The sequence below is a fragment of the Arachis hypogaea genome, chromosome 8 (assembly GCF_003086295.3).
Source record: "Arachis hypogaea cultivar Tifrunner chromosome 8, arahy.Tifrunner.gnm2.J5K5, whole genome shotgun sequence".
Classification (NCBI taxonomy): domain Eukaryota; kingdom Viridiplantae; phylum Streptophyta; class Magnoliopsida; order Fabales; family Fabaceae; genus Arachis; species Arachis hypogaea.
The window spans coordinates 46549395-46562967 of NC_092043.1; the positions used below are offsets into that span (position 1 = coordinate 46549395).

Genomic DNA, 13573 nt, shown 5'->3' on the forward strand with positions numbered 1-13573 from the left:
TTTAGGTCAAAAATCTTTAAAAATAATATTTTTTTTAGTTGATAGGTCTGATTTTCAGGTCAAATCGAGAGAAATATCAACTAAAAGTACTAATTTTTTTGAAAAAAATGTAAAAAAAAAAAATAAACAGGCCACCCATTTAGCACACAGGCTAGCCCGAAATTTAAATGGGTTTAATTTTAGAGGCAAAGTCCGCCCATTTAAATGGGTAAACGGGTTGGTCCGATGAGTTTAGCCCATTTTGACGGTTCTAATAGGAAGCATACATAAATTGATACATTTTTTTATTATATTATACAACTTAAAATTGTAGTATCATATTATTATTAATTATAGATACATGCTATAATTATATCAAATTTAATTATGACTCTAAATAAATAAAATAGATAACATTCAATATTATTTTTTTCTTTTTGCATTCAATATTTACTGTAAATATAAAAAGTAAGATAATTAATAAAAAAATATGAACAGAAAATAAAATATATTAATTAAAATTCAATTTGTTATCTAATTAATCTTGTATCCATACAATAAAACTTCATGAAAATATCATGAATCACAAACTTTTTTTATTCTACATAAAAAAACACTATACGTAACTTTTAGTCGTACAAAAATAATTATAAGAATTAATTATTGATGTTGATATTAATCACAATTAATTATTGATATCCTATTCTTTTTTTAAATATATTTTACCCTTTTTAAAATATAATGCATGTACCATGTAGACCTTATTATTATTATTATTATTATTATTATTATTATTATTATTATTATTATTATTATTATTATTATTATTATTATTATCCACTAATTGATATCAAATTAAATAAGTCACTATTAATATGTGCATCAACTATCTTCTAATAAAATTATTATACTTAAATGCGGATTAGAAATATATCAATTGATATAATTAGAATGATTAAAAATATCGATAATTGATACATAGTTTAATAACGCATTGAATATTGATTATAATTAATTAATTTATATAAATTATAATAAATGGTGAGATTTGAATGGCTAATCAAATTAATTAATTGATATAATTAATTAATTATAATTGATTTGCTTTGACGAATTAAATGAAATAGATTTGGAAACACCTCAAGAGCATGCCACATCAGTTCCATCATTAAATGCAAAAATTCTATTTTTATATAATAGAATAGAATAGATAGATAATAAAGATATTTTCTTAAATTAGTGTAATTATACATTATTTATTAAATATTTATTATAATATTGTAATATAATTATAATAAAAATATTTTTATAAAATAAATTTATTTAGAGAAATATAAATTGGTTATTAATGGCCGATGCCATTATCATATAATTATCATATTATATTATTATTATCATTATTATTATCAATATAATTAAAATGATCAAAAATATTTTCGATTGATAATTGATAAGTAGTTTAATAATGTATTAAATATTGATTTCATATAACTATAATAAAGATATTTTCTTAAATTAGTATAATTATGTATTCTTGCTTAAATGCTAATTATAGTATAATTATAATAAAGATATTTTTATAAAATAAACTTAGAAGAGAAAATAGTGTATTATTTTTTGCGGGAAAATAAATTCACGAGGAATCGACACCTCATTTTCATTAGTTGAAAGAAAACCCAATTTTAGTATATATATATATATATATATATATATATATATATATATATATATATATATAAACTAATTACAAACTGTATGAATTTTTAATACAGATACTAATTGCTATTAATAGAAAAAAATTATATAAATAGAAATTATATAATTTCAATCAATTTCGTATAACAAAACAGTGGTTAACAAAAAGTATGAATTTTTTTTTTACATACGTATTATGTCATACGTATAAATTATACGGGTTATTTTATAACTTCATATATATATGTATAACAAAGCAGTTTAATATTATATTTTATCTATATTAATAATATGTCAAAATTCCGAAAAAAGAGATAAAAGTGGAGATATATAAATATGTATAATATTATTGTTATATATGAAGCAGTTTTATATTATTATAATTATAGAGACTTACTATAATTATATCAAATTTAATTATGACTGTAAATAAATAAAATAGGAAACAATCAATACTAATTTTTTCTTTTTATAGTCAAAATTTACTGTAAATATAAAAAATAAAATCACTAATGATTAAAAATTTGAGTAGAAAATAAAACTCCATAAGCTAAATTCAATTTGTTAACTAATTAATTTGATGTCCATATAATAATAATATTATTATTATATATTGACTAAAACTGTGAATACATACTAATAAAATTATTACATACGAATGAGAATTAGAATTTTATCAATTATATAAATTCGAAATTATTATTATTATTATTGAATAATGATGATAATTCATGTGATAATGAATATTACCTATAAAACATCTAAAATTAAATAATATTCAACAGTAATTATGTGACAATTATAATTCAAAAATTAATGTATATGAAGTCACGTGAATGATTATTATAATTGATATAATAATTGCTATAATTACTACATATTCTCAATCTTATAAGTTGTATCAATTTAACTATATCAATTATATTCAAATTAGTAGTCAATTATTTTTATGAAAATTCTTGCTATAATTAGGTTATACTTATGAGATTATCTTGTATTAATCGTTATAATTAATTTAATAAATATATTTATTAAGTATATATGTTATCTATATTAATTATATGCCAATATATATTTGTAAGAATGAGTTTAAAAAAGTGATATATAAATATATATAATATTATTGTTATATAAAAGTTAGATTTAAATAATATATTAAATATTGATTTGATATAATTATAATAAAAATATTTTTCTAAAATAATATAATCATATATTATTCATGAGCTAATTATAATGCAATTAAATATATAATAATATTCTATATTATTTATTTACCGTCATGATTTGATTTGATTATTTTCTAGTTTATTTACTTACATAAATGATTAAAATATATAACATAACTATCGTAATTATTATAATTTTATGATATAATTATAATTAATATATTTTATCATAATTAAATATTGATTTGATATAATTATAATGAAAATTTTTTTCTAAAATAATATAATCATATATTATTTATGAGACAATTATAATGCAATTAAAGATATTATTATATCATAATGTCTACTTACTATATTAATATAATATCAAAAGATACATGTTTCATTATTTTTTATAGATAAAATCGGTTTTTATTGGCAACTAAATTGTGCTTAGGACAATGAAAACTATATATTTAGGTAGAGTTTTTTTTGTCAAATATAATGAAAATACCAATAAAAAAATAAAGAATAAAAATAAACTTAAATAATATACTTGACACTACTTTATTTTATTAATTATTAAATTATTTAAAAATAGTACATCCACGAAAAATAATCATAATATATAAATTGAGGCAATAATTTAAAATTCTCTAATTATAATTTAATCAAATACTAATATTAAAACCAAAATTACTTAAACAATATTGAATCTATTCTAGTTTTTAGTCATGTATAGTATAAAGTCATTCTCGTAATGACAACCAACTGAAATAATATCGTAAGTATCAACATTTAAAATTCGTACAAATTTAAAATTAATAGTACCTCAATAGAATTAAAAACACAACGAAAAGAATGACAAAAGTAATATTAGTAATATTTTTTAAATACTGTTGTGAGACAAGATCTGTTTTGGATGAAATTCAAGCGGATATGTAAAAACGAATGTAAGCGATATAGGAAAAAATCCATTAGAGTAGTTATGGTTTTAGAATAGTACAGTGAACACAATTAGTAAAACTATTTTGAAATTTTCTTCGATATCTTTTATTTTCTTACCGCAAACAATTGTTTCAAGAAAATTGAAATTAACACCTTGTCATTTATAAAAGCGACGTAATAAATTCAAAGATTTTTTCTTGTTAAACAGATTATACCGAAAAATTTATATTAATAAAATATTATCTATAAGGAGAGATTCGACCACCTAACATATAGTGCTCGTAATGAACTTTTAAGTCTACCAAAAAATGAAAAGTCGTCAAGAGAAAAATTTAAGAATTAGGTAATAACTCATAAAAGATTAAAAAAAAAACTTATATATTTGATGCATGGTTTGATTTGTATCTTGAAAATAAAAACAATAAATCATTATTACATCTCAATTTAAATCTTAAAAAGTAGACTATATATATGATTCTATTTACTCTGCCATTTAATATTTAATAGAAATTAATAACTAAATATAAATGAAATTTTAAAGTTTGGCCTCTAACACACCAAAGTTATTTTTGTAACTTTTATCTATCAAAAAAAAATATTCAACTTTTTTATAAAGACAATAAAATAACATGATAGTTTTAAAACTTTATACAATAGTATATAATAAAGAAATAGTATAACTAAAAACCCGATAAAAGAATAAAAACTCAAAGTCATATAATGCAGAATTACAACACACAAAACGTTCACATCCGATAACTAAAATGCATTAGCACGAAAGGTACAAAACATAATATATAATACATTGTAGATAGCTGCACGATACACAAAGTAATAATTAAAATAAACAATATATATATATATATATATATATATATATATATATATATATATATGTTGAATATACAAAAGAAAACTAATCACAGCCTGCAGAATTTAGGTCGACTAACTCAAACAGAATACAACAGAATTTTAAAATTTAAAATAGTAACATCTTATCTCTCAAAGTTTTTAGAAATAAAATCCCTAAAGCATCACAATTATATATATACAAAGGATAAGAAAATAACTATAACAAAAGTCAAACCGAACAAAAAAACGTGAAAGTAAAAAAAAAAAAAAAAAAACTAAGACAGTAAAACACTGAAAAAATAAAGTAATCATAATATATAACTTCATGACACCAATGTACAATGCAAATTATTGATCCAATAATAGTCATTCTCTCGGTTTATCCCTTTACAAATTCTTGTTTTTCTTTTTTAAGGGATTCAAACACACAGAAAATAAACAGCGCAAATAAAACTACTGATTGGCATTAGAATGTTCACTCTTCTATACCTTGTTTGAATTTGTTTCTTCAACCTAATCTTTGAAAAAATTAAATTTTCATACATCTTTCTATGTTTTGCTAATGATTACTACTATAAAATAAAGTAAGATCAGAAAAGAGTCAAAAGAGCATAGTTATTCTCGAAATTGATTACGGAATAATAAACATATATAATATTAAGTTTTATTGGCCGCACATTAAAAGCGTCAGTAGTCCAACGGTTAGGATAATTGCCTTCCAAGCAATAGATCCGGGTTCGACTCCCGGCTGACGCAGTAATATAAAACATTGGATTCTGCCAACTTAGTTATAGGCCTATAGCATATCCTACTTTCTTTTCTTTTCAATATTGAATTGATCAATGTGTTATAGTATATTCGACTTTTATTTGAATTCTTGAATTTGATAAAATGTCAATGTGTTATCATCTCAATTTTAAAATGCTTTTTACTTGATAAATTGTGAAAGCATCATTAACTAGGTTTTATTTTTTAATTTTGGATTTTTTGTCAATAATTGCTTGTTTTATGATCCTAAAATCATTTGACAAATTTGAATTTTCAACGATTGTTGTTTGTGTCTTGTGTGAGACATTTATATTTGATTTAAGAATTACCTTATCTTAGATTTGACATGTTGAGGTTTTTTTCATAACAAGATCTTGTTCTATAATTTAGACCATATTTAAATATAGTTTGATTATAGCATCGATCTTTGATTTCTATTATTGAGTTTGATTATTACCATATTTGATTATCCGAATTTTGTATTATGATTTAAAGCGTGTTTGATTATAATCTAATTATAGTATATGAGTTAGCTTAATTATGATAAATGTTTTTTGACAGATAAGATGATGGATTAGAAAAATAAGAGAGATGGTTATGATCCTTTGTACATAGTCATGGCTAACAAGTTGGAATCTTCTAAAAAGATTGCATTAGGGAACACAATCAACATTGGGACATGATAGTATATAGTTGACTATGTCTCGTGTTCATCCTCAATCATTTACAATCGTGTGAGAACTTCTTAAAGAACAACTAATTTTTATAGAGACATCAATCTTTTTTTTTTTAATTAATAGTTAATATGTGCAGTTGACATTGCGTGGTGCCAATTAATTTCCAGTGGGGGATCAAGCTCTTTTAAAATGGAGAGGTTGGTAAAGTAAGCATAAATAATGCTTTTAATTATTTTTGAATCAAGATGGTCAAATTTATAAATAATAAAAATTATAAATTTAAAAGTGATTAAAAATATATTTTACTACTTTACAATTCTTTTTTTAACTTTTAAAAGATCTTTGCACGGTACTGTGGCACTAGATTTTTTTTTTTATTTTGTACAATATCCCTAATAAGGCAGGGTTTGAACACCAAACACTTGTTTAAACAGTTTAGTAAATTAATTACTAAACCAACTCAACTTAGTTTATGGCACTAAAATTAATGTTATGGTAGAGTAAACACCCAATTTAGTCCTTGTCCATTTTCACGAAGAACAAAGCTATCCCTGTCCAAAAAAAGAGACACTTCGACCCTCAACATTTTTATTTTGGGACAATACGATCCCTTTGTTAAAAAGATTATTTAAATAATTTAACAAAGGGATCGTATTGTCCCAAAATAAAAGGTTGAGCGTCGAAGTGTCCCTTTTTTTTACAGGGATCGCTTTGTCCTTTGTGAAAATGGGCAAGGACCGGATTGGGTGTTTACTGTGTTATGGTGTGTCAAGTAATTTTTTTTTTTTTGTCACTAACACCAAGTTGAATATCAAAATTCCCAAAGCCACACATCCAAAATTTTAATATTACAAGACCAAAAACTATGTATTCAAATAACAAGACTCATGAACAAAAAAGGTCCAAAAGACTAAAGTATGATGTTGATGCACCACGACTGCCTGAACAAAAGAAAATTTTCTAACACTGCACTACTGAAGTACTAATTCTAGCATTGATCCTCTCTTATTTCTAAACCCAATCTTTTCGCATAGCTTGACAGCAATCAGAAGTCTTTACTGTTTAGGTGAGACAATTCTGTAGAACTGTAAAAGTTTTGGAAGAACAGATGCTCGAATTTCAGATTTTCTTTTTTTCTTTAAAAGAAAAACACTGGCTATGAAAACAGGCCCAAGACTTCCCCCGGTTGTAGAAATACTTTCTCCGAACACCAAAAGATTCGTGGGCCAGATAATAAAGCCCATTGTGGTGTGTTAATTGACCAATCCTAATCGTGTATTGAGTATGTGCTATGGTGATTGGTGAATACTCGGACGAAGATTTTCATGTTAATTAACCAAAAAAATAATTTTTAGAAAATTGAAAATATTCATAATTAAAAATCTAATTAGATCTTTAACTGGATAAATTTTAGAAGAATATGTGGTTAATTTTAATATTTTTTTACATAAAAATGACCTAATTACAAAATTAAAAATATTATAAATATCTAATTAAAAAAAAAGTATAAAATATTAATTAAAAATTTAATAAAATTATAAGAACCAACAAAATATATTAAGTATATCAAACTATTTAATAATTGTTAACTATCATCTTATAAAAAATTCGCCATGTAAATAATTACTAGTATTTATATGTATAGGGTATGACAGTATTTTTAGTTTTTTTACTATCGCAATTGATATGTAAATTAATAATCATTATATTTGGTAAAACCTTATCTCGCAAACACCCTTTGACTAAACGTCTAAACCCCTACGCCGGATAGAATGTATCAAAGAGTGCACTGTAATACATGAAGGTCTATTTGAGTATAACGACTAATTATATGCAAGTCACTTCAGTATTCAACAATATGTACAAATACCAACTACATTTCTAACTATACATACATATGATAACAGCTGAAATTGTTACATTCATATGTACAAACTTTACACATTAGGATAGAGATAGAAGATCATTTCTTGCTTTGAAAACCTTTTCATGAAACTGTGATTGTTGCATTGGAGGTTCATCAATATGCCAAGCCTCCAGCAAATGTGTCCCTATCATGAAGCAATGACTCTGTCAACCAATAACCATCCCAGCAACCACCAACTCTCTGCCAGTGACAAGAATAAATCACATTACACACATATTCTTGTGTTAAATCAGAAAGTAACAAGGAAGTAATATGCAATTTAGAGTAATCGATACCCAACTGCATCTCTAATCAAAACCGCGGGGGAGGTTAACGTTGTGCTTATTTTGAATAGTGAGAGATGAAGTTTTGCAGTTAGGCTATGTTTGGTTTCTGTTTTCATTTTTTATGTATTCTGTCGTAAGATTTATGACGGAAAACGTGGGGAAAGAAAGAACAAGAAAAAGAAAATCTTTTTCTATTTTCATTTCCTAATCTATCATCACTTTTCCCTTACAAAATCTTAATAATAATAACTAAAAGAAATTGAAATGAAAACAAAAGCCAAATAGACCCTTAAATGCCTAGCAACTTAGCAAGGATAAATATTATTATCTAATAGAAGGATCCATGCTCAAACCTGAACCATAGTAAATTGAAATATTTCCTCTTCCTCTGGTCGACTTCCACGAATCCAAACCCGCTGCTTGTATTTGTTCTGTTCAAAGCTCATCAACCCATAAAATAAATTCAGATAACATAGATTAACAGATTCTAGATACTAGATACACAAATCAATCCATGAAATGCCATCTAAGAAGCACAGAATGATTTTAATATAGATCTGAATTGATGGCTTAATTTTCATATTATCTAAATATTCATATTTGATATTAGTATTGAGAGACAAGTGTTACATGCTAAGCTAACTTGACATTTGATGATATATAATTAAATACAACAGCAGTCCTGTCCATTACGTGGGATACTTTTACTAATAGTTCATTACAACTCCATAATTCATAATCCAAAATTTGGAATCAATTTCTATGCACTTGCAGTATAAAAATGTTTTATGGTGTGTGAGGCAACATAATTGTAAGAAAGTTCTAAATCATTATACATAACTTCCTACAACAACAACTACCAACCATGATTTCTCAATTTTCTACAATTTCATTGGCTGGGAGTGTAAAAATCAGTGTATAGAAGTTAATCTCTTAAAATGATACTTCGAAGATAGAAATGTAACCATGTAAAAACCAGGTCTATTCTACATTAATTTTTTTGAAAGTTAAAACGAAGCCAATCTGCACTTGAGAATTGAAACAAGTTTTTACCTCCTCTACAAACAAGCTGCTCATGATTTTTCTTTCCTTGTGACCAAGTAACACTCGATAAGTTGAATGGTGAAAAATACGCCTGAACCTCTCAAACTGCACATGACAAACGTGTTGTTCACTATAACAAAAGTATAATGTTGAAATATAAAGTATATTATGCACAAGTTAAACATAACTGATAATGTGATGATACTATTAATTACTAACCTGACCGAGATCGAAGAACGGCCCAAAATATGTAGACCTTTCAAAGGGATCAAATCCAGCAAACTATTCAATAACAACAGCAGAAACAGCAAATATAAATGAAGGGAAATGTTTTTTTGTTATTCAGTTCATCTCGTACACCATCCCACACGCACTCGAGTAGGGGTGGAGCTACGTTGAATTTTAGGAAGGGCTAAAAATTAATTTAGCAATGAAGAGAGGACTAAATAAGAATTTTACAGAGGAGTAAACTAAAAGCTATATATAATCTATAAGAAGAAAATTGAAATTTTGGAGGAGGCATTGCCCCCCTTCTCCTCAACGAGGTTGGGTGTGAGATCCATGCATATGGATCACATACCATACTTAATAAAAAGAGTAACGGGTCATGGTGGCTGATTTTGGTGACTGATTTCTGATTTACTCATAGTTCATAGTATTTTATATATATATCAACTAAGTCATTGAGAAAATTTTGCAACATGCTCATAGGTTTCTAAAGGATGAGACCTATCGTGTATTCCAATCTTCAAAGAACAAAATTACTACGTATACACAAAAAATTAGCCACCAAATCCACCACTATGTATTTGTGTATAAATAAAAGTATTGTTTAACTCATTTTCAATTTGTATTTTGTATTTCAAAATGTGTTTTATACTGATAGCTGATTTCGTGAGTGCATGTAGCATGGTTATTCCAAGAACTAAGTTCATTATTACAAAATTTCAATGATCTAATTGTTCTATCACTCTAATAACAATTTATGCCAGCTTGGTGTACCAGAGAAAATTGAGAAAAATGAAGACGATGTGAAAAGACGAAAAATTACCCTGTACATGACTTCAATCCCATAGTCCTGACGAGGCTGATCGTTATACTTGAGTGCTTCTAGCTGGTAACGCACTGCATCCTCTGCACTATACTATACTAACATTTAACATTTAACATTTAACAGACAGAAAATTAAAATCAGTGAAAAAGGGAAATTGAGCCTTGCCCTTACATCTAATCTTGGGCCAAAGGGTCGTTTCTTGCGGGATTCTAACCTGCAAAATTAAATAATCTTATAAACATTTAACAAAAAATCATAAATGAAAGAGGGTAATTTTGTAAAATACCAATCAGCGGAGAGGAAATCGGGAACATCGGAAGAAGACTTGACGCGAAAGGTATGAGGAAGAGGGAGTTGAGAAGTTCTGTTTGAGTTTGAGAGAAAACGCATGGCATGTGGAGTAGGGAACAGGGATGATCCAAACGACATCGTCGTTTGCTTTCTTTTTTTTTTTATTATTATTTCTTAAAACAATTGAGAATTGAAGCGAGGGGGCCTGTGCTGATTGAGAAGAAAGAGAGAATAGAATAGGATGGATCGTAAAAAGATAAAAATAAATAAATAAAAAAATAAATAAAGTGGTAGTGTTCTTTCTCACTTCTGTTTTGTGGTTTATTTTCGTCGCGTAATCCAAAAAGGTCGTTAATTTCTTTGCTCTTTCGCGTAAACCTCCTCTATATTGAAATCTAATTAGATTAGAAAATCTTGGAGTGTGGACATTGATGCTATGAGCTCCCTCCGTTTAGATAATGACACTCTTATTTTTAATATATTTGTTATAAAAAATATAAAAATAATATTATTAATATTGTTCAATGAGTCACTAATATTATTTAATATATTTATTATTATCGATGGCCACGAATTAGTTAATTTTTACCGAGAAGATTTTGATTGACGGGCTTTTAAGTTGCCTGCTTTGGGGCTGTTGTTAAAAACTTAAAATTAGTCTGATTAATATTCAGTGTTTCAAGTTTCAACTCTTAAATAGGTAGAGAATAAAGTTCATTTGAAAAATTTTTAAAGTAATTTTTTAAATTTTTAATTTATAAAAAATAGTAGTATTAATATTTGGTATAATTTTTAAAATTAAATTATAATTTTTTAAAAAATTATTTAAGAATTTATAAAGAAATTAAAAAAATAACTTTTTTCATAATATTATTATTTTTTATCATATTTCTATAAAATAAGTATTTTTAGAACTAAAAATTTAAATATAAAATAATTTATTTATAAATTATTTTTAATATAATCATTTATTGTTTAATCTATTTAAAAAAAATTTAATTAAATTATTTACCTAAACTATTTCCACCAACAACTTAAATAAGTTTCAATTTTATAAATTACATTAATCTTTAGTTTTTACAATTAACAAACAGTTAATATTTTTTTTCTACTTATATCCCTCCAATAACATTCTTCATTTCAACAAGAACCATCCCCCTATTCCACTCACCGCCTTCATCCCTTACCTTATCCCTGGATCGTCACCCCACCACCATTATCATCATCAATGACAAAAACCACGACCACCGCCAACAATAACAATAATTACAACAAATAATACCCAGATTAAAGAAAAATCTATTTTATAGAAAGTTATCAAAATTGAATTTGAAAAGTATATCCTTCATCAACAACTTCAGTGCTTTCAAACATAGTTATTAAATGTGAATCGACAATGTCCCAAACAAATTATTGTTACTGGTTAGTAGTTCAACTGGTAAATTATGCACGAATACTTGATTGAATTATTGTGTTATGGATCGAATACATTTTGGACATTCGTTCCACATGTGTGTTGTTATATCCAACCGTATTTTAATAAAAAGTAAATTTTTTTTCTACAAATACGTTTGGATACATCTAAATACCTTCATGTGTCAATGTGTCAGTGTATCTATACTTATTCTTTAGATATATTCTTGATATGAGTTTAGAAATAGTAGATATTATCATTTATTAAAACAAAAAATATTTTAAATACTTTATATAATTAAAAAAACATATTAAAAACAGTTAAAAAAATTATATTTTTATATCAATAAAATATCAAAAGTGAAAACTCAGGTGCAGTCGACTTCACGTGAAGTTGATACTTGAGAACCGTTAGACGATTTGACTGATTAATATCAAATAACATTGTGACACGTAGCACAACTATCCACATCAGCATGCCACGTGTCACTGGTCACCACATCATCATATCATTACACGTGGCCAAATTATGGAATGACACGTGTCACTTACCATCCACATCATCAAGTCATGTCATCACGCCGTTAATAAAAAATGGGTCAGTGACTAATATGGTGCACTTTTCTCAATTTCAGGAACGTAATTAGTGCAATTAAAATCTCAGGGACGATTTTAGCACACGATACCAATCTCAGGGACTATTTTGAAATTTAACTCGGGTAAAATGTGACCTCTCACCATTTACTTCATAGGTGAGACAAAAAAAAATATAAAAAAAATTATTAAAAGGTGAAAAATCATATTTTACCTTCTAAAGTGAAAATTCAAAATTTAGAATATCTAAATTCTTTATATGATATACATAATAAACATATTTGGCTTATGGAAATTTGAAGATGTGACGGTTTTAAAGCCTTGACCTGTCCAAGGTTCAATGATCAAATTTCTAGTTATACTGCCTTCAAGGCCCCAACTGCATCAATCTCTATGACACGAGCACTACCGTCCCCTGATTGCTCTACCACCACCACCAGGTCTATTTTCTTTTTCCTCAACAAAGTCACCATCACCACTAGCATAACCACCGGCAAATGTGTTTTTAGGTTTCAAAACTAAAAATATGTTCTTCACTGCACTTCTCCTGCGTGGTTTGCTTTGCTTTTTTCTTCCTCTTAGAAACAGATTTCTGGGTGGAGTTTCTTCTTGTGGATGCTGGTCTTAATCTTGGATTGTGGTCTCAGGAATTTGGAAAGAAAAGGGGGGGGGGGGGGGGGGGGATTGATGGGTATGTGAAGGTTTGGATCTATTATTGTTGTTTCGTGTTAGTGAGAATGAGTGGAGTCATGTCTAAGTATGAAAGAAGTAAATAAAAACAAAAAATAATGAGGTTGGAATATTTTGCGAACAACAGGTCTTGGTGGATTGGAACAGAAGGAGGACAAGGAAATGGGGCGAAGGTGGTGATAAACTGATAATAGGGATGATGACGATGATGATAGGGGTAAAGC

At 26.3% G+C, this 13573-nt stretch overlaps 1 protein-coding gene and 1 non-coding gene across 2 annotated transcripts; one reads left to right on the forward strand and one right to left on the reverse strand.

The window, feature by feature from the left end:
- Nucleotides 1-5309: 5309 nt before the first annotated feature.
- TRNAG-UCC (transfer RNA glycine (anticodon UCC)) lies at nt 5310-5381 on the forward strand. The gene has a single exon. It is a non-coding gene; the product is annotated as a tRNA-Gly (tRNA).
- Nucleotides 5382-7879: 2498 nt separating this feature from the next.
- Nucleotides 7880-11097, reverse strand: LOC112707854 (uncharacterized). The gene is made up of 7 exons (XM_025759857.3): nt 10648-11097; nt 10533-10575; nt 10359-10451; nt 9527-9589; nt 9317-9412; nt 8617-8694; nt 7880-8177 (listed from the first exon to the last, which is right to left on the reverse strand). The coding sequence occupies exons 1-7, from the start codon at nt 10788-10790 to the stop codon at nt 8091-8093; spliced, it is 603 nt and encodes a 200-aa protein (XP_025615642.1). The 5' UTR covers nt 10791-11097; the 3' UTR covers nt 7880-8090.
- Between the last annotated feature and the right edge of the window lie 2476 nt (nt 11098-13573).